General features: G+C 57.0%; 6 protein-coding genes across 6 annotated transcripts; 4 read left to right on the top strand and 2 right to left on the bottom strand.

Annotated features, from left to right (window-relative positions):
- Positions 1-462: 462 nt before the first annotated feature.
- On the top strand, positions 463-2,463 carry ACRALDRAFT_2110574 (uncharacterized protein; the record flags this gene model as incomplete). The annotated part of the gene is made up of 1 exon (XM_071023487.1): positions 463-2,463. The coding sequence occupies one exon, from the start codon at positions 463-465 to the stop codon at positions 2,461-2,463; it is 2,001 nt and encodes a 666-aa protein (XP_070872369.1).
- A 1,749-nt stretch (positions 2,464-4,212) lies between these two features.
- Positions 4,213-6,153, top strand: ACRALDRAFT_1083014 (uncharacterized protein; the record flags this gene model as incomplete). The annotated part of the gene is made up of 1 exon (XM_071019391.1): positions 4,213-6,153. One exon carries the CDS (start codon positions 4,213-4,215, stop codon positions 6,151-6,153), a length of 1,941 nt encoding a protein of 646 aa, XP_070872368.1.
- A 170-nt stretch (positions 6,154-6,323) lies between these two features.
- Positions 6,324-7,762, bottom strand: ACRALDRAFT_1065346 (uncharacterized protein). The gene has a single exon (XM_071017134.1). The coding sequence runs from the start codon at positions 7,714-7,716 to the stop codon at positions 6,547-6,549; it is 1,170 nt and encodes a 389-aa protein (XP_070872367.1). The 5' UTR covers positions 7,717-7,762; the 3' UTR covers positions 6,324-6,546.
- A 13-nt stretch (positions 7,763-7,775) lies between these two features.
- Positions 7,776-9,650, bottom strand: ACRALDRAFT_1052057 (uncharacterized protein). Its single transcript, XM_071015712.1, has 4 exons — positions 9,119-9,650; positions 8,956-9,037; positions 8,339-8,882; positions 7,776-8,250 (listed from the first exon to the last, which is right to left on the bottom strand). The coding sequence occupies exons 1-4, from the start codon at positions 9,270-9,272 to the stop codon at positions 8,101-8,103; spliced, it is 930 nt and encodes a 309-aa protein (XP_070872366.1). The 5' UTR covers positions 9,273-9,650; the 3' UTR covers positions 7,776-8,100.
- A 1,244-nt stretch (positions 9,651-10,894) lies between these two features.
- ACRALDRAFT_1065349 (uncharacterized protein) lies at positions 10,895-15,463 on the top strand. Its single transcript, XM_071017135.1, has 5 exons — positions 10,895-12,413; positions 12,499-12,971; positions 13,061-13,339; positions 13,399-13,706; positions 13,763-15,463. Exons 1-5 carry the CDS (start codon positions 11,275-11,277, stop codon positions 15,131-15,133), a joined length of 3,570 nt encoding a protein of 1,189 aa, XP_070872365.1. The 5' UTR covers positions 10,895-11,274; the 3' UTR covers positions 15,134-15,463.
- Positions 15,464-15,949: 486 nt separating this feature from the next.
- ACRALDRAFT_2043778 (uncharacterized protein) lies at positions 15,950-20,483 on the top strand (the record flags this gene model as incomplete). The annotated part of the gene is made up of 3 exons (XM_071021378.1): positions 15,950-16,638; positions 16,730-19,297; positions 19,358-20,483. 3 exons carry the CDS (start codon positions 15,950-15,952, stop codon positions 20,481-20,483), a joined length of 4,383 nt encoding a protein of 1,460 aa, XP_070872364.1.
- Between the last annotated feature and the right edge of the window lie 110 nt (positions 20,484-20,593).

The following is a 20,593-nucleotide window of genomic DNA, read 5'->3' as shown; positions in this document are numbered from 1 at the left end:
GCGAATGCCCGGCACGCGAGTATAGAGCATCGAATTGCCGTGTGCTTCGTGGTTGATGCTAATTCGATCTCGTGACGCAACGGCTTCCATAACGGATCACGTTCGGCCATTTTGTCCGTTCCCTTTACATAACCGGGTCATCTCCCTACGTATTTCTCGTTATCATCATTCTTTTCCACTCACCTCTCGCCTCTTGTCTTGTTCATTTCATCCTGCACTTCGTCTCCGTCCGGTCTTAATTGGTCTTCCACCCACGATCCTAGCTCTCGGTTTCGAGGCCGTCTTGATTTTCGTCGGACTGGACTGCTGAGTCATGATTGCCTTGTCCTATAATCACACACTCTCTCTGTCTCTCCTCACGCCGAATCAATCTTCATCTCTATCGTTTTGCGGGAGCATCTTGGCCGCCGGATTGCAGCCATGTCAGCGCCCACGACTCCGCCGCCTTTCGGGCGAAATGGCATGATCGCCAACCACTGGAATCAGCATCCTCCCAGCATCAACAACAGCTCGGGAGCGAGGTCGCCCCAAAATACAGCCGGAGATGTCTCCATTGCCGACGTCAAGAATCCACACGGCCCGGGCGAGAGGTCACCTTTGCTCTCCCCTGATATTAGCACAGAGGAGGAACGGTTGCAAAATAGGGACGCTACATCGGAAAACCATGACTATTCTCAACAGACCAAAAGCCTGTGGTACCTGATTCTCTTAACCATCAGTATCGGCGGTCTTCAGATCGCCTGGTCGGTTGAACTGTCCAATGGGTCCCCCTATCTGCTCTCCCTCGGGCTGAGCAAGTCACTCATGGCTTTGGTTTGGATTGCTGGCCCGCTCACGGGGACCCTGGTTCAGCCATACGTTGGCATGTTAAGTGACAACTGCCGGCTCCCCTGGGGAAAACGCAAACCTTTCATGATCGGCGGTACCCTGGCGACGATCGTCTCCCTACTGTTGCTCGCCTGGACCCAGGAGATTGTTGGGGGCCTACTATCCCTCTTGGGCGCCGACCCCGAGTCCCACCCCGTTAAAGTGGCAATTATCGGTGCGGCCGTGATCGGAATTTACATTCTCGACTTCGCCATCAACACGGTCCAGGCCGCCATTCGAGCTTTCATGGTTGACTGCGCCCCGGCGCATCAGCAGGAAGCAGTCAACGCCATGGCCAGCAGACTCACAGGGCTGGGCAATATTGTAGGATATTGCGCAGGCTACGTAAATTTGCCCGTGTATCTGTGGTTCCTCGGCAACACACAGTTCCAAGTCCTGTGCGCCCTGGCAAGCATTGCGCTGGGCACGACGGTTGCCCTCAGCACATCACTCATCAAAGAGCGAGACCCGCGCCTCGACGGAACCCCTACCAGGGATATGGCGGGTATCTTTTCTTTCTTCGCCCAGATTTTTGCCTCTGTCAAGCGACTCCCTCCTCAGATCAAGAGGGTCTGTCAAGTCCAGTTTTGCGCCTGGATCGGGTTTTTCCCTCTACTCTTCTACACGTCCTCCTACATTGGCGAGATCTACGTTGAGCCATATCTTCGGGAGAATCCCAACATGTCACCCGAGGAACTCGACGAGCTGTATGAGCAAGCGACCCGAGTGGGTACCTTTGCCCTGCTCGTTAATTCGGTGGTCAGCCTACTTACCAATGTCTTCCTCCCTTTCTTCATCGCGCCAACCTACGACAGTCACCCGGTTTTAATGGGGACCACGGCCGAATCGGATAATATTTCCGGGCATAAGGAGCACAACCGGTGGTCGTGGCTTGACCGACTTCACATCCCGGGCTTCACGCTCAAGCGAGCTTGGTTCGGATCACTTGTACTCTTCGCCGTATGTATGTTCTGTACCGTTCTGGTGCGGACGGTGGAGGCAGCAACGGTCCTGATAGGTCTGGCGGGTATCACCTGGGCGATGACTCTGTGGGCACCGTGGGCTATCATCAGCGCTGAGATCAGCCGAAGAGATGCCCTTTTGCGCGCCAGCAAGCAAAGAAATCAAAGTCGAGGCATGGCTACAGATGGAGGCGGCCCTAGGCCTCGGGATACTTGGCAAGATGGCGAGCACGGCTCTGCGCAGAAGGACGATGACGAGATGGATCAGGCAGGGGTGATACTGGGAATCCACAACATGGCGATTGCCGCACCGCAGATGATCGCGACCATCGGGTCCAGTATCGTCTTCCGCATTTGGCAGAAGCCGCGCGGCACACCCGGAGACCGCTCGATGTCTATCGTCCTGGCACTGGGCGGCATTGCGGTGCTCATTTCGTCTTTCTTCGTGACGCGAATCCACGAGACTACGTCGGCGCCGGGGGATTGTGTGTCGGCTGCCGAAGAGGGGGAAGGGGAGCCCATCCTATCCAGGACGAGCCCCAACCTCCAGGCGAGCCATCAACATTTGCCGGAGGTCAGCTTACAGCGTGCCACGCTCACAAGGAATAAAAGTTTCGGGGGGATGGAGTACTAAGGTGCATCCTATAATCCACAAGGTTTTGGTCCGTCTCTTAAAGAGACGTCGGCGTTGAGTTATGGGACTATATAAGCTGGGTGGGCCTTTTTGGGGGGATACAAACATGACTATGGGGTGTACGAGTTTTCATGAAATGACCATGCACTCTGGTGAGTGCAAGAGGTTCTGTAGGACTATAATGTCGGGATATCAGGCGTTAGGTGTTCAGGGCAGGAGTCGGACGATGGGGTAGGTGAAGATGGCAAGGCCAACTCGAAATATACAACGGATTAGAGCCTTCTGAGTCTGAAAGGACTGCACAAGAAGACAGAAACAGAAATCGACTTTTCAATCTCTCGGTAGACAGAGGCAACATAATAAATACTGAGAAGTAGGGTATTCCTGGCGGCCCCTAGCGTGAACACCGAGGCGCTCCGTCGTGTCTATCAAGGTTGGATAACATTGTGGCTGAGAGTTAATCTTGGATTTTACGGCGCTTCGTCAGAGGCGTTTCCGTTCTACGACATTCACTCGCATCGTCTTTACTGGCATTTCCAGCCTTTGCTTTCTCCCGTTCAAATAACCCCGACGGTCTCTGGTATTGGACAGGGGATGGAGTGGTATCAGGGGTAAGAAGGCGGTTCGTCCGTGTCAATATGAACCCATCCCTACTTGCAGCATTCAGTATTCGTAGATCTTGGCCTCCTCGTTGAGGCAGATGCTCATATACTTGGTGGCTAGTGTGACGGAAGAGTTATGCTCTCGTGAGATTCGGCGGCGATGTTAGCGGCGTTGGTGAAGACTTCAGGGTGCATGGTGGCATATGGGTTAGAGCAGCCGAGTCGTCACGACGTCATGTACGAAGTATATGAACCAGGGGAGAGCAGCATGTAGGTACTGACATCTCCTCAGGCTGGCTCTTCAAAGTTAATTCACACATCGTGGACAGCCACCGCCTTGGTACGTATCAACATCCACGGCGGCCAGGCTCGTGATACTTGGTAGGGCGGGCTTTTATATCTGGATACTGGACATGTAATTTCTTCTTCTTGCATGGGGAGAATTCAATAGCAGATGGAAGCAGATGGATGTCGTCCAGGACTCACCTCAAGTCAGGGGCATGCTACTTGATCACAGGTAGATGCCATATCCGGATTCAGGGGTGTAGTCTTACGTAGGTACCTAGGTGGCCAAGAATGAGTACCTAGCTGGGTCTTAACAGAGTATATGTACTTCGTACTTGCGGTGGGATGTGGCTGAGGTGGAAAAAGTGACTTCCAACTTGGATCTCACGATGGTCTCAACTGGGCTTCTTACCTTCCTACTCAGGCCCCAGAATACCTTGTAACGCCTTACTGGTGACGAACGCGGGGTACAACGGAAGGGAAGTAACGCACGAGACCAAAGGCCTTCGTTTATATATATGTGGCTTTCCCGTCTTCCCTCCAAGCCAACCCTCCTTTCTCTCTTTCCTTCTTCTCCCTGGCAACTGTTTATCTTTCAGCCCGTCTTCCCACCGGACCATCCCGAGTATCTGATCGAGTGCTACATCATCAATTAGGTCTCTCTCTCTCTCTCTCTCTTCTGCCTCTCTACACATTCTTATTAGTCCATCTCGAAGTTCAGTACGTACCAACTAGTAGGCTACCCTAGCTCCCTCCGGGTCAGCAAAGACACGACGATAAGGTCTCAATGCTCGTGTAGCCAACATACGAGTATCTATACGAGCATTCCCTTCCTCGCACAGTTCGAGGACAGAGACTGAACATGTCGGCAGTCCAAGATGACAATGCCAGTCCGTCGAGACGGAATGATGGCTCCGCAGATTCAACACCGCCCACATCACCGGCTTCCAGCACACCACCACCTACAGCCGGGATACAAGACGACGCCCGCGCGAAGAACCCGGAAGACGATGTCCCAAACTACATCGCCAACGACAGGAATGCCCTGGAAGCGTTCCTCCTCGAGAAGGACCCCACGGCCAGCATCTGGCAAGTCGTCTGCTCCTGGAAGATGGCCGTCGTCTACTCCATCCTCTTCTCCGTGACCATCATAGGCGAGGGCTACGACCTGGCCCTCATGGGCAACTTCTTCTCGCTTCGCCAGTTCCAGTCTCTCTTTGGCGTCGAGCCAGCCCCGGGTAAGGCCCGCGAGATCCCTGCCCTGTGGCAGTCGTTGCTCCAGTGTTCCGCCCTCCTGGGCCAGATCCTGGCCATATACCTGGCCGGCCATTCCATCGACCGCTTCGGCTATCGCAAGACCGTCCTGGCCGCCCTCGGCTCGGTCCTCGTCTTCCTGCTCGTGCCCTTCTTCTCCACCGAGGCCGTCAGCGCCGCCGGCTCCGACGCCGGCCTCGGTGCCCTCCTCGCCGGCGAGCTCCTCCTCGGCATGCCCTGGGGCGTCTTCCAGGCCACCACCCTTCCTTACGCCTCCGAGGTCGCCCCCGTCAAACTCCGTCCCACCCTGACCACCTTTGTCAACATGTGTTGGATCTTCGGTCAGCTCCTGGCCACGGCGGCCAACAGGGCTGTCACCGGTCTTCAGGACAACGTGTCCGCTTTTCGGATCCCCGTGGCTCTGCAATGGACATGGCCCGTACCTATTGCCGTGTGCGTCTTCCTTGCGCCCGAGTCGCCTTGGTGGCTTGTCCGGCACGGCCGGTCCGATCAGGCCCTCAAGGCCATACGTCGTCTCAACAGGGACAAGGACTTCCCCGCCGAGGGCCAACTCCGCGTCCTAGAGCTGACCAACGCCCACGAGCGAGATGCGGACAGGGGTTCTGGGGACGCCGGGGATGCCGGGGACCAGCCGGCCAGGGAACGATCCAACACTCCTCCGTCTTGCTCGGAGAAGAAGAAGCCATCGGTTGGGAGGAGCAGTCACATAGAAGAGGGCGGCGACCGAAACGAAAGCAACACCCAAGACGAGAGCTGTGGTGGATACCTCGACTGCTTCAAGGCAACTAACCGCCGTCGCACCGAGATTGTGGTCATGCTCAACCTGACACAACAACTCTGCGGTTCCTGTCTCATGTACTACTCAGCCAAGCTGTATCAAAAAGGAGGCATCGAGCCCGAGAGAGCCTTTGACTACACCCTGATCCAGTACGGCCTCGGCATCATCGCCATCGGCTTCTCCTGGCCCCTGATGCGATACTTTGGACGGCGTCGCATCTGGATCTCGGGCCTTTCCCTCTCCGTCGCCCTCATGAGCGGCGTGGGCATCCTCGGTTTCTTCACCGGCCGCCACCCGGCCGTGCCATGGGCCATCGCCGCCCTTCTCATCTGTTTCACCGTCGTCTACAACCTGTCCACGGGGCCCCTCACCTACTCTCTCGTCAGCGAGATGCCGTCCACCCGGCTCAAGGCCAAGACCATCGTCATTGGCCGCTGCTCGTACCTCGTCGCCGGCCTCTTCAATCTCTTCCTCACCCCGAAGATGCTCGAGGATGTCCCCAACGGGTGGGGCCTCGGTCCGCGGGCCGCCCTCGTCTTCGCCGGCCTCGACATGCTCTTCTTGTCCTGGGCTTGGTTCAGGCTCCCCGAGACAAAGGGCCGCAGCTTCGCCGAGATTGATGTGCTGTTCAAGCTCAAGACGCCGGCGAGGAAGTTTGGATCCACCATGGTGTCGAATCAGTCGGACCCGGGGTCGGCAGTGGCGTCGGGGTCGGAACCGGCGCGGCGACCAGCGGCCAAGAAGTCGTGATAGATGGGACGGGGTCACTGCTGCGGTTCTGTACTATTAAGTTGTAATATACCTTGGTTTTCATCTTCCACGAGTTGTGAGTTGGCGTTTGGATTGCCTGTTCGCATTGGGTCCCACGGATCAGCGTTTGAATATCAATGAAGCTGTAGCGTTTTTGAATGGGACGGCTTGCCTTGACAACCTCACCTGCTGGTGCGCGATCACTGTTTTGTCTCGGTGAGAACGAATCACGGCTGTGCGTTCTCGCATCTCTGCATGTCACCATATATCGATATATCCAACGAATAGCGGACGTGCAGTCTCTGATACCTTCCCCGTGATCTGACCTAAGCCATGCTGAATATCCGCGTGTCTGAGCCGTCGTCCCCTCTCCGTCCCATGCCGTGGCGATGCTCAGTAGCGCCTCGAGTCACCGTTTCGAGACCCTCGGTCTCCATCCCTCTCTCTGTCCCGCCCCCTATCCCTCTCGCGATCATAGTCTCTATACCGATCCCCCTCCCTCTCCCTCTCCTCTCTATACCCTTCCCTCCGCTCCCCCCTCTCCCTCCGCTCCCTCCTCTCCGCCTTCCTCCTCTCCTCCTCCCGCCGGTACTCGTGCAGCCGCGGCGGACGCTTCGAGTCGCCCCCACCCCTCCCCCGGCCGGCGCCAGCGCCGTGGTTCCACTGTCCCAGGTCCTCGTCCTCCTTGAGCCGCTTGGCCCCCAGCCCGAGGAGGTTCTGCCGCCGCTCGCCCGCCGCCCGCGGCCGCGGGCCCCGCATCTTGCCGTCCCACCCCATGCCGCGCAGGAGGGCGGCGCCGAACTCCCCGTCCGGTATGGCTTCGTAGTCTTCGAGCGTCGAGTCGGCGCCCACGTGCCTCTGTACGTCTTCCCTGTAGGCCTCGTCTTCCGTGGCGGGGCGGATGACGCGCTCGGCTTCCGTCTTCTTCTTGCGGCCGAGCAGGGCGTCCATTGCTTCGTCCTCGACGGTTGGGGGGGCGTCTGCAGCGTCTTGTTGGGCGTCTTCGTTTCCGTTTTCGCGATCGGCGCGTCTTGCTTTTCCGCCGTCCTCGGTTCGGTCTGGCGAGCGGGACGATTGGTCCTTGTCTTTTTCGTCGTGTTCATCGGGACGAGGGGCGGACGGGGACTCGGTCGTTCGCTTTTTGACGCTAAGGCCCCATTGGATCTCTTTATCACCGTCCGCGGGCTCGGTTTCTTTCGTGGCCCCCTGGGTTTGTTGCTGTGCCTGCACTTCGGGAGGGAGGAGGTTCTTCCCGCCGCGCTTGGCGCGTAGGTCGTCCTTCCAGTTGCGGTTGGGCTGGCTTTCGATCACGAGCTCCCGGGGTCGCTTCTTCGGGGCTTCCTCGCCCCCGAATTCTGTTATGGTCTCATGCCGCCCGTGGTGGCCGTCGTCGGAGTCGTCGTCGCTGTTGGAGTCGTGGCCCAGCGCGTGTGGGCGCGCACGCTTGCCCAGGCGTGACGGTGGTGGTTTTAGTTTTGACTGGTCTCTGGCCGAGTTGGAGGACTTGGAGGTTCCGAAGGATATGGCTATCCTGGGTGCTGAGGAGCGGTTCTGGTCTGACATGTTGGATGGCGGCTTTGTGTAGGCGGGAAGGAGGTGCAATAGGAAGATGGGAATAGTCGAGATGTTGACGAGAAGTCGCCGCCAAAATGTTTATCTGACAGAGCCTCATGGTACGTCACTCTAAGAGGCTAGCGGGGATTATGTAATAAATAGCACAGCCACAGTGGATGAAATTAGTTTTGCCGAAAGAGACCAATTGCTATTGGTACAAAGCGCCACATGGTGCTCCCTTGATAGTCACAGTATCCGTAACATCTATCTTTACTCCGTAGCTCCGCGCATTTCCGTTTTCCGCAAATCTATCTAGTGATGTTTGTCTACTCCGTGCAATGAAATGGGTTTGTCGTTTATTCTTTCCAATGCTCAACGTGCACTTGCCGCATCTTAGAACGCAAAGACCTGGTCCTCCAGCTTGCTGACGGGACGGGCCTTCTGGTAGCCGAGGGCGTGAGTCGTCTTCTTCAGCGCGCTCACCATGGGAGGAGGACCGCAGAGGAGAATCTTGACGTCGTCGGCGGGCTTGGGCAGCCATTTCTGTAGATGTGTCAGCAATGGGTTCGGTTCTGCAGAGAACAAGAGGAAGGAAGGGTGATTCTCTCCCCCTTCCACCAGGACATCTTACCGTGATCATCTCGGGGGTAACGTAACCAACACCGCCGGTCCAACCCTCGTCAGGCTTGTCGAGCACGTAGTGGACACGGATGCGGCTATCCTCCTTGACGAGGGCGTCGAGGTCCTCCCTCAGCAGGATGTCCTGGGCGGTGACGTTGGCGAAGATCAAGTCGACTTCGGTATTGTCGCCGGCGGCACGAGCGCGGATGATGGCGCGGATGACCTGGAGCATGGGAGTGATGCCGGTGCCTCCGGCGATCATGCCGAAGTGGCGGACCATGTTCGGGGTGTAGACGAAGGCGCCCTTGGGGCCCTTGACGCGGATGGTCTCGCCCACCTTGAGGGACGTCATGTACTTGGAGATGTTGCCGGTGGGGTAGGACTTGATGAGCAGGTCAAAATGGCCTTGCTGGTGGTCGCCCGAGATGGGGGTGTAGGAGCGCACAATCTCCTTGGTGGTGCCGTCAGGTTGCGGCAGGGTGGCGCCAATGGAGATGTGCTGGCCGATGGGAAGGCCGAGGACGGACGTGGGAGACGGGAGGGCGAAGCGGTAGCTATAGACGTCGTAACGGACGAGTTAGCCCCATGGTCAGACTAGACGGCCGAGTGGGATGGGAACATACGTACATGGCTACATTGTGGGAGATGATGGTCTTTTCCTTGAGTTCGAATTCCTGGAACACGTCGGTCTTGAGGACCTTCTTCGGTTCTGCCAATTGGGGGGTTGGTTAGGCTATGCAAGCATTTCGGAGAGGTGAGGGGTCTGCGCTGCGCATGGATGATCACGTACGAAGGCTGTAGAACTTCCAGGCGCCCAGGGCGAGGGCGACGGTCGCGCTGTGGACAATCCAGCGTCGGTCTACAATGAGAACACCCAGGATGATGAGTCCTACGGGTATGTAGACATTGTCAAAGTATTTCCTGGAGAACACGGATTCGGACATGGTGGCAGCAGATGATTTTTCGGGTTCCGGCTCTCGGTTCTCGATTCTCGATTCTGGGTTCGCGATTCTCGGTTCTCGGTTCTCGATTCTCGAGTCCCAATTGTTGTCCAAAGTCGCGAAATTTGATGTTATTATCTCTTTGACGATGGTGGCGCGTCAACTTCTTTCGGGGGCGATATTCAGGGCTCCGACAGGGTTCAAGGAGAGCATGGCATGGTCGGATGAATTATATTCAAACTAAAATTTCCGGCGTGGAGTGAGTCAGGGTGGTAGGAATTCTGCCAGTCCGGCGCCGGGCGGTGTGCGGCTGACAACGTCTGGGGGAGGCCAATTTTGGTCAATTCCGATCGGGACGTCCCGGGAGAATGAGCCGACAAGGCGAGACGAGGCGAGGGGGGAAAAGTTTAAAATGTTGGTCGGCATCTCCTATCGGGATTCTCCACTTTGAGCAAAAGCTTTGTTGAAAGTTGACAGTTTCCAAGTTGTTCAAAGTTGTTCAAAGTTGCTCAATTTTGGTATAGACCTGACAAACCTCTAGAAGTCACTTAAACGGGCTGGTATCTATACCCTTACATATAACAGCTTGGGTTTGTATAAGCAATATTGGGGACATCGGCGACTCCGGCTCGGACGACTCGGCATGCAACGTGTACTCCGTAGTACTCAACGTGATTGTCAGTGTCGGCCAAATCCGAATAAGGAGAAACAGAATGTGTGCGAGAGAAGAAGAAAAAGGAAGAAAAGGTCAAGGTGCTACACCGTATTATTCGTACATTGTAACATGCAAAGTCAGTGGTGTGGTGTAGTTTCCCGACTCACAACGCATGCTGCTGACACTTCGTATCCGGATCGGATCTGGTCTGTCTTCGTCTAAATGTTCTGAGACATGCCAATCAGAGTGTGAGTGGTCGTAATTACCAAGACGACAACAATCGAAATGCCTCTTTTGTGCCAAGAAGCTTAAGTACAAGTACATACACGCCGTCGGGTTTCCCTTGCCTGCGTCTTACGTGAGGAACCTTCTCGTATGACGCCATTCCCAGCAGTATCCAGACTGCAACCGGAAAGAACTCCGCAAAAGACGACTTTCCATTTCGGTTTCCAATCGAAATTGTTTTGCCAACCCATCGCACCATGGTCAACAGTTTTCCTCGCCTGAATCGACTCGGTAGGTACAGTACATCTTGGCGGCCCTGTGGCCCTGGGCCCGTTGTGGCCTGTCCGTGTGGCTTAGAGCTGGGGCTGATCTGACCGAGAGCACATTTTATCGGACGTGGGATGGAATTCTCCCTTCTTATTGGTCACTTTATTTTTCTCGCCAAGAAATTCACCACGTCTACCGGTATCCCCTTGTCTCATTGGTCAGATGCCTAAAGTTGATCCACTGAAATACAGCAGGCTCGTACCACTGAAACCGACGGGTTGGGGGTCTGGTGTCCATGATTTCATCATCAACGGGGACGTTGTGGACCGCAGCTGCTCCCCCTGGTACGAAGTTGCATCATTCCAGCACCCAAGCAGCTCTGCCCATCCCTGCAGCAATGCATCATCATATCCAAACACTCCATGCCTGCCCTTGCGATGGGAGAATGGATCCTCGCGAGGAGGGGTGAGAGTGCCATGGCCTCTTCTCGACTCAGCCCTCAACCTGGATAATTTTCTCTTTTTGCATACACAATTGACCCGTTCAATTGTGGTCATCTTTTCTTCTTCCCCTGTCCTTCCTTTACCTTCGTGCTATACTACTCTCACTTTTCTACCGCATTCGTCTCGGCGCTTTGGCTGGGCACAATTACTGGCATAGCCTCGCTCCATCTGACAGGCTGTGTTCAACTGCCACTCGACCAGCCATCCAGATGGCCTGACCTTCTTCATCTTTTGACCTGTCGCGGCCTTGAAGGGTTCGACCAGAGCCCAGCTCCTCCTTCGTCTAACATCACTCTAGGACGAAAACTTCACGCCCCGACTTTCCACCCCCAAGCCGTAAAGAGCCCCGTGGATAATGCAATCTGTTGTCACCTCCCGACCCGCCCTGCCCCCATTGCAGACGGACGTCCAGAATGGACACGGCGGCCTTGGAAGCCCGCTCGAACTCGACATCCAGACAAGCCCTACTACCACCAGGAAGCGTGCGAGTTTCCTTAGCAAAAAACTAAGAAGCTTCAGTATATCCTCTCGTTCGTCCTTCGATCTCTCCGACAATGGCGAATCACGATCCGGTGCCAATACACCGCCATCGCGTCGAGTGCTACAAAAGACCCCCACGACCTATTCCTCCTCCATCTTCCATCGAATCAGTCGCCGGGCTTCGAAAGAGTCCATGGCGAGCTCCCAGACTTCGGATTCGTCTGGGAGACTGGCCTCCATGACAGTGCTCAAGCATGGACCCCTCAGGACCGATGCCAGAACTCGCAAAGCCCGTGCAGACTATCTCGTCCTTACCGATGTCTGTCTTATCGTCTTCCCCTCTGTTGATGCGGCGAGAGCCGTCTTCGCCAGCATTGGCAACGGCACCCCCTCGAACCGACTCAGTAGGTCGTCTACTATTTCGTCCCTGAACCACGAGATCGGATCGTCGGAGAAACGAGTAGAGATACCCCTCGGCCGAATCATCGAACTATCCAGCGACGACGGGTCGAGTCCGCATTTTGCACTAGACGTATGGTATTCCGAAGTGTCCCCGGCCGTCGCATGGGTCAACGTGAGACTTCTTTTCAGCTTGCCGCAAGAGGTGGAAGTGTGGATGACGGATATTCGCCGTGCCATCAGGGAACACCTGGGCACATCGTCCGTGCCCGTAGGCCTCATTGCCCCCAATGTCGAGTCACGCATCCGCAGTATCGTTGCAGAAGAGGAGCCGGCGTACTCCGGCGACCATCTCGATATCTTCCCCGTCATACAGACTCTACCGTCACGTGCAAAGTCCGAGAGCTTCGATGCTGGGAGGAGATGGAGGGACACCCCGTCGTACTATCTGCTGCTCGGGATCAATATGTGCTATTTAGTGTGTGTGCTCAAGACTTCGGTGCACAAGCCCCCGGAAGACCTTGACGTGACCTACGTGGCGTTCGGCCTCACCTCTCTGATTCGCTTCAGGGCGACCCTCGTTTCCCACGAGGACCGATTTGCCCTAGGATTTCGGTGAGGACTTGTCTGCTTCCCTGTTTGCGGCGGTTATTCGCCTTGACGCAGAAGATCACTAATACTAACGGTCATAATCTCACAGCATGCCCGGCGAGACAGAGAAGCGCCTCGAGTTGGGCAGCCGATGGTACAGGGAAATTGTCACCATGTTTATGAAAGCAGACCGCATTGTCAAGCCAGCGTGGCCTCAGCATCTCCAACAAGACATCTTCAAAATCCAAGGTCTCACTTCCCAGCTGTACCTTCCACTGGGAGAGGATTTTGGCGGGTTTCAGAGGACGCTCGAAGCCTACTGTGCCACGTACGGCTGCGCTCTTCCCGAGTGGAAAGTGGGCTGGAAATGCGAAAGGAAGGAGCATAACCCCGAGTTTCAGCTCGTCCCGCCCAAGCCGCCCTGGGGATACACGCAGTATCAACTACTTGCGGTTTTCAAGGCTCTTCGTTACAACGATTATTTCAAGTCGCTGTCATTCAGGGGCGTTGACTTTGGACCTCTTTGTGGCTGGTTTGATTCGCCCCGTTTTTCGGATTCCGTGGCAGACGTCTCCCGTAACGGTGTGTCCCTGTTCTAGTCCCCGTCCCTTTCCTGCGCCATGGGGAAGGATGTTTGCCTTCTTTCTGAAATGCTAACTGGATCAACGCAGGATTGGTCATTGACAGCGTCTATCGAGACATTCTGAGGACCGCACCGATTCTATTCCAAGAGATCCACGCAATGGCGTTTACCTCGGGCTCCATCAGGAAGATTGACCTGACAGATGTCTTGTCTTCCTGGCGCGATTCATGGAGCACCCAATCCGCCCCGGGTGTCGAGCAAGAAATAGCGAGGCCGCTTCTCTTGCTCTTGCGAACTCGGAACACCCCACTTGATACCCTACTCCTTGGTGGCAATCCTTTGACGGCTGCCGAAGTGAATGAGCTAGGTACTGCCCCTCGCTGCCGTGGCCCTCGACGTGGCATTGACTGACCCTCTTGATTGTAGTATATGCGCTATCCATTCCCAATGTCATCAGCCATCTGGATATTTCCCGGTGCCGCCTCGATGAGAATAGTTTGGAGGATATCTGGGACGCACTTAGAGACCAGGGATCGACGATGGAAGTCCTCAATACGTCCCACAATTCCGGCAGCATCGACTACTCTGTTGTTCGAAACAGTCTTGTGCACTTCACTAGTCTGCGGAGCCTTAAAATCGCGGGTAACTGCCTTAGCCAGTACTCGGATTTCTTATTCTACTATGAAACGGTGGCGAAATGGCCACTCGAGGAGTTGGACCTTTCAGGCGTCAGGGTAAGTTCTCGTCACCGAAACACCAAGGTTTGTTGAAGTTTCTGACATCCCGGCAGCTCAGTGAAGAGACAATCAGTGCCCTGGCGAACTACCTCTCCTCGCCGGCCTCTCAGAACTTAAGGAGCCTGCACCTCAACAACTGTGGTATAAGTGGTTCGGATGCTGCAGTGCTTTTCCGCAGCATGGGACAAAATCGCGAGCTGGTTTGCTCTGTAAGCAACAACTACCTGGAGACCGGTGGTGGTGACTTGACGAGCGCCATTGCCTGCAACTTCGGACCGAAAGTCTTCTTCATGGACATGATTGAATACCAGGACGAGGCCAACTTCATCAAGATGATCCGGGCTCTGGCCGTTAACAACACCATCTCTATGCTGAGTCTAGTGGGCACGGCAACCCCTGGCGAGGTCAGCGAGGAGGCCTGTGCAGCCGTGTCGGATCTCTTCGCCACCAACACTACCATCCGATGCTTGGATTTCTCCGGGTATTCGGCCAAGTTGGATGAGGGCCAGTTGGGGATCGGTTTCTCGCGTGCTCTAGCAGGATTAGCCCAGAACAGGTCGCTTCAGCATTTGCGGATCCGAAACCAGAAACTTAACGGCAACATTGGAGATTTGGCCTCGGCCATTTCCAAGAATGCGACCCTCCGGACGCTCGACGTCCAGGATAACGGGTTCAATCTGTCGAACTTGAGGCACATGGCAAGGAGCCTCGAACAGAATACGTCCATCCACGAGTTCCTACCCTTGTCCGACCACGAAGTTGGCCTCGCCATCAAAAGCACCATGGACGGCGTCGAAGTGTCCAACGTTAAGGCGGGACCGCGACGTCGGCTGTCGTCCAAGCCTGCGGCGGATCCCACGGGCCTTGCTGATGATGAGAGCATGATGCTCCTGCAGGAGCTACGCGAAGCGTGGGCGGTCAAGCTGGACCAGATCGAGAGGATCCTGGAGAGGAACAGAACCGCGACGGCGGCGGCTGAGAATGCCCTGCCGCAGTGGTCCCTTGGGGTTAGGTACGATTCTCACGGCATCGTCGACGACCTGCCTACCTTGTTCGGTGGGCTTGCTGCCGTTGACCGTGGAAAGAAGCTGGCCGAAACCGCGGATACTGTAGGCGATGACCGGAACGCGATTGGAGAGACTGAAGAGGCTGACAGGCCCTGGACGCCTCAGGATCCGCCTCCCGCTGCTGCGGAATTAGCTGGCGCAGCCCAGGGCCACAGCATTGGTACGGCACCACATCATATATCGGAGGTTCAAATGCTGAACAGCTCTGTAATCGACATGCCGGGTCTGTTCCCCAGTCTCTACACGCCACCCGAATGGGCCGTCACCGTGACCGATGAGTCTCCGAAGGGTGGCTTCGACTTGCGAGAAGGATCCTTGTCGTGCGATGGGCACCAGGGCATCTCCGTAGCGGGATGAGAGGCATAGGTGCCAAGTGCAAGTGCAAGTGCACTGATTGTAAAGTGCCTCGACTAGAGGAATCAATTTGTTATATCAGCGAGGAAAAGGTTAGGCAAGAGGATCAAAGTTATGGTATACATATGCTCGGAGTTGGGAGATTTGGTTGCTTTTGGAGTCGCACGCACAGCACACGATAGATACCCTTTTATCAGAATACGAAAAGTTGGTTGATTTGCATTTCGCTTTTCCTGTCTGCTGAAGAGTTGGTTGATCGAGGCGGTTTTGATGAAAGAGGATATCGAGAACGTATCGCGGCTTAGTAATGAAGCGCATAAAAGATGTACAATGACGAAGACCAAGCATACTAGGTAAGTAAAAGTGCAGATGCCTTGTACATCTACTTGTATGTACACCTACAACGTACCTAGGTATGTACAACCGTACGGTACCTACTGTACCTCCTGTAAGCTTCGGCCATACAGTACACAGATACTGTGCCCAGACTTGTACCCCCAACCAACCAGACAGGTTTCGGAAGCCAATCTCCTCCACTCTCTCCCCCCCGACAACAAGCGGCTGGACAGATATCTGGGTGCGAAGCTTCGTCATCCACAAAGCTTCGCAGTCATTGCTGCTCCAGTGTCTTTTCACCTCCCCCATACTCAACCCTATCATTGTGGGTGGAACAATCCCTACCTTCCCTCAGACATCTTTTGCTTTTTCCTGGCCACGTTTGCTTATTTTCTCGCGTGTGACATCAAGCGTTTCCCCCCTCCAGCGGTCTTTGTCTCAGAGCGCGACCTCGAGATCCAGCTTCGAACCGCCGCCCGCGCCATGTATTCCAATTCGAACGCCTTCCCGGGCGGCAGCAACAATCAGCCGCCAGGCGTACCGCAGTATGGCGGCTCCTTCAACAACATGGGGCAAGGGCAGCCGGGACAGCTGCAGCCTGGCCCCTTTGCCCCTCAGCCCACTGGCTTCGCTCAGCCTCCGTTGCAACAGCAATTCACCGGATATCCAGGCCAGGCGCCCCAGCAGCAGCCGCAATACACGGGGTTCCCAGGCCAGAGCCAGACTCAACCGCAGCAAAGCTTCCAGCCCGCCGCTCCCCCGATGCCCGCTATTCCTGCTCAGTTCCAGCAGCAGTTCGCACAACAACAGCAACAGCAACAACAACAACAGCAGCAGCAGCAGCAGCCGCAATTACAGCCGTCACCCCAACCTACCGCTGGTGCTTTTGCCCCTCCACAGGCATCCCAGCCGATGAAGCCTCAGCCTACGGGGTTCCAGCAGATGGCCGCCTCATTCCAGACCGCGAAGCCCCAATCCCAACAAGCCCCCAAGAGGAAGGCGAACAAAATCCCCAATGTCCGGTTATCCTTCATCAATGCACAGGACCAGGCCAAGTTTGAGACTTTGTTCAAGTCTGCCGTAGGAGACGACTTGACTACTATGCCCGGAGAGAAAGCTAGGGACCTGTTGTTGAGATCTCGTCTGGATGGCGACTCTCTTTCACACATTTGGTAATTTTTTTCTTTTCTTTTTCTTTTATCTTGGTTGGCCCAACTGCATGCTTTGTTACGCCGGGATGCTAACTTCCCAACTTCTCACCAGGACTCTGTCTGATACTACTCGGTCCGGCCAGCTTCACTTTCCCGAGTTTGCTCTCGCCATGTACCTCTGCAACTTGAAGCTCACGGGCAAGGTCCTGCCGTCGAGCCTGCCGGAACATATCAAGAACGAAGTGTCGAGCATGGTGGACATCATCAACTTTAGCATCACGGAAGAGACCGGCGCAGCACCGGCGAGAAACGCGCCCGATTTCGCTGGCCGGCAGAGCGCTGCGTCTCCTCCCGTCATCCACCAACCCCAGCCGCAGCCGTCCAACTCCCAACTCCTGCAGACGCAGATGACTGGCTTCCCCGGTCAGCAGCAACAGGGATTCTTCGGTCCCAATCAGTCCCTGCAGCCGCAGCAGACCGGATTCCCCGGCATGCAGAACCCCCAGCCCACGGGATACACTGGCCCTCGACCTCCCATGCCCCCGATGCCGACGGGAATGGGACAGGGCACTATGGCTGCGCCTCTTAATGCTCAGCCGACCGGTCGACCTGGTCAATGGGGTCTCGTGAACGCCCCGGCATCCGGTCTTCCCAACATTGATTTGCTCCACGCTAGAATGATGCCGCAACAAGGCCGCGAGCAGCATACCTACACGACTGCCGGTCTCCAGGGCAATGCGGTTATCCCTTGGGCCATTACAAAGGAGGAGAAGAAGAGATACGACGACTTGTTTAAGGCCTGGGATGGTCTCGGCAAGGGCTTCATCGCCGGCAGCCAGGCTATTGAGATTTTCGGACAAAGTGGGCTTGACAAAACCGACCTGGAGCGCATTTGGACGCTTTCTGATAACGGCAACAAGGGTCGTCTTGACCTCGACGAATTCGCCGTGGCGATGCATTTGATCTATCGCAAGCTCAACGGATATCCCATTCCGAACTCCTTGCCCCCCGAGCTCGTGCCGCCGTCGACCAAGAATCTGAATGCTTCCATCGGCACCATCAAGTCCATGCTCAGCCACGAGTCGGACTTGCGCAACAAGTCGGGCGCTGCCCTCCTACCCCAGAAGACCGGCGTGAGCTACATGAAGAGCCGATCTCTGAGGGACAATCATATCAGCGGCCCTGGACGCAAGGATGCGACCGTGTTCAAGAACAATGACGACGAGGTGGGCTACAGGTCCAGCGCCCGGCGGCGCCTCGGGAACAACTCTCCGCGCCCCGAATCCCCAGGTTCGGTATCCTCGTCCACCGACGATCTCAGCATTGAGCAGTTGAAGAAGAAGATCCGGGAAAAGCAGGTTCTCCTAGACGCCATGGATTTCAACGACGAGAAGGCCATCGAGGAAGAGGAAATGCTCGACCGTCGCGACCGGCGAGAAGCTGAAGACCTCTACCGTCGCATCAGACGCATCCAGGAGGACATTGACGCGCATCCGGATGCTTCTCTTGCCACGGGTGACTCGGACGCCGAGCGACGGGCGCTCAAACGCCAGTTGCAGAAGCTGACGGATAGGATCCCGGAGCTGGCTTCGCAAGTCCGAAAGACGGAAAAGGCCATCCACGATGCACGGCTGGAGCTATTCCGGCTGAGAGACGCCAAGGCTCACCCGAGCAGTGCGCCTGCGATTGTCGGCACCGGACCTGGGGGCGCCGTTACCGAGTCCGATAGGATCAAGGCCAGGGCCAAGGCCATGATGCAGCAGCGTACTGCAGCCCTCACTGGCAAGAAGATAGAAACTCCCTTTGACGACGAGGCGGCGTCGAGCCGACTCGAGGAAGAAGCCATCAAGGTCAAGACAGAGAAGGAGACCAACGAGCGCATGGTTCGCGACGTCGAAGATTCCGTGCGAGACTTTGCGCGAGGCATTGAAGACAGCCTTAAGGAGGGTGCGGCCGATTCGACGAACGAGCACGAGAAGCGGCGCTGGGAGGACGGGCTGGGGGTCGAGGACGAGGTCCGAGACTTTATTTTCGACCTTCAGAGATCGAGCCGCTCTACCCGCTTGCGGGCGCAGGATAGACGGAACCAGACGACCGGGTCGCCGGCGGTCGGGGCGCCGCCCGGCGCGCCAACCCCTGATCGGATTGCTAGCCCTGCGGCGACACCTGCGTCCCGGACGTCGACTCCCACGGGCGGGTCGTACTCGTCATTCAAGACGCCCGAGGAACGCGCTGCCTTTATCAAACAGCAAGCTGAGCAGCGCATGGCCGAGCGGCTGGCGGCTCTGGGGATCAAGGCGCCTGGTAAGGCGGGCGAGACGGTGGCGCAGAGGATGGAGCGAGAGAGGGCCGAGCGGGCGGCCAAGCTCCGCCAAGCCGAGGAGGAGGACGCTCGTAGGGAAGCTGAGCGCCAGGCCCGGCTGGCTGAGGAGCAAGGAGGCGCCCCTCTTTCGGCCGCGGAAACCGCCGAGCCCGCCGCTGCCTCTAAGAAACCGCCCCCTCCGCCGTCAAGGAAGGGAGGAAAGAATGAGGCGGCCGAAAGGGAGGCTGCCGCAGGGCGTGAGGCGGCTGAACGCGAGGCTGCGCAGAAGGCGGAGGAGGAAGCAGCTGCCAAGAGAGCCGAGGAAGAGCGCTTGGCCAAGGAGCGTGAAGAGCAACAGCGTGCTACGGAGGAGTTAGAGTACGTATCACGGGTTTCCGAGTGCGACCATCCCAACTTGATCACTAACAGTCACGACAGGGCCCAGGCCAAAGACCAGGAGGACGACCTCGCAAGGGAGAGGAGCGCAGCCGAAGCACGTCTCAAGGCGCTCGAGGAGCAGGTCCGGCAGGGCAAGCTCAAGAAGGAGGAAGAGAAGCGCCGGAAGAAGGCGGCCATGGCCGAAGCACGCGAGAAGGAGGCCAAGCTTGCTGCGCAACGGGCCGAAATCGAGGCGGCGAGGCAACGCGAACTGGAGCTCCAACGCCAGCTCGAGGCGCTAGAGGACGAGGACAGCTCTTCCGATGACGACGACGGCCCCGAGCACCTCACGCCGCAGGCCTCGACGCCCACGCAGGCAGGTAGCCAGGCCGGCAGCCAGGAGTTGGAGAGGAAGGCTCCATCTCCTCCTCCTGCGGCGCCGCCCATCCCGGCTCCCCCGACAGTTGTGACGACCAGCCCTCCGGCGGAGACTGAGAGCAAGAACCCCTATTTCCGGATGCTTTCGCAGTCATCCGAGCCCAGCCCCTCAGTAGCCGCGCCAGCACCGGCACCGGCAACAGAACCAGCGGCTCCTCCTCCTCCGCCTCCCCCTCAGCCCGAGGCGTCTACGAACCCGTTCCATCGCATGACCCAAGAGGCCAAGGCCACGCCAGTGCCTGTGCCTGTGCCCACCATCACTGGGCCGGTGTCGCGTCGACGACCGGAAGAAGATGACTGGGGCTCCGATAAGGAGGACGAGGAGGACGAAGATTCCGACGATGACAGGCCGGGTGGCACTAGCGCTGCGGCCCTGGCATCCATCCTCTTCGGAACAATGGCGCCACCTCGGCCGCTGTCGGCGATGGGCGACAAATCTGCATCGACGCCCGCCAGCCCGGCCAACGCGCAGTCGCCCACGTCGCCGCCGCCTCCGCCGCCTCCCGGACCGCCACCAGCGGGCCCGGCATCAGCTCCCCCGCCACCCCCTCCCATGCCTACGAGCGCGGCTCCGGGGGGCCCTCCGCCGCCTCCACCGCCGCCTCCCCCGGGAGGCGATGCACCGGCTGGTCCCCCGCCAGGCGGGCGGCCTGCGGGTTTCCTGGGCGAGATTCAGTTGGGTAAGGCGCTCAAGAAGACGCAGACGAAGGACAAGAGCGGGCCGGCCACCACGGGACGTGTCTTGTAATGCGGTCTCTATTCGGTTTCTATTCTTGAGAACGCCAAGTACGAGGGAGGCCAATGGGTCTCGAGTTTGTTAATGCTATTTCCTGTATGTTTCTATTGGCAACTTTACTC

This window comes from Sodiomyces alcalophilus, assembly GCF_042370955.1.
Source record: "Sodiomyces alcalophilus JCM 7366 unplaced genomic scaffold ACRALscaffold_7, whole genome shotgun sequence".
Lineage (NCBI taxonomy): Eukaryota > Fungi > Ascomycota > Sordariomycetes > Glomerellales > Plectosphaerellaceae > Sodiomyces > Sodiomyces alcalophilus.
This window is presented reverse-complemented; position numbering and strand designations above follow the sequence as displayed.

Coding starts and splice junctions, on each gene's coding strand:
- ACRALDRAFT_1065346 (XM_071017134.1), bottom strand. CDS start 7,716: ATGTCAGACCAGAACCGCTCCTCAGCACCCAGGATAGCCATATCCTTC.
- ACRALDRAFT_1052057 (XM_071015712.1), bottom strand. CDS start 9,272: ATGTCCGAATCCGTGTTCTCCAGGAAATACTTTGACAATGTCTACATA. Junction 8,883..8,955: donor ATCTCCCACAATGTAGCCAT/GTACGTATGTTC, acceptor CGACGTCTATAG/CTACCGCTTCGCCCTCCCGT. Junction 8,251..8,338: donor TTACCCCCGAGATGATCACG/GTAAGATGTCCT, acceptor ACACATCTACAG/AAATGGCTGCCCAAGCCCGC.
- ACRALDRAFT_1065349 (XM_071017135.1), top strand. CDS start 11,275: ATGCAATCTGTTGTCACCTCCCGACCCGCCCTGCCCCCATTGCAGACG. Junction 12,972..13,060: donor GGCAGACGTCTCCCGTAACG/GTGTGTCCCTGT, acceptor GGATCAACGCAG/GATTGGTCATTGACAGCGTC. Junction 13,340..13,398: donor TGCCGAAGTGAATGAGCTAG/GTACTGCCCCTC, acceptor TCTTGATTGTAG/TATATGCGCTATCCATTCCC.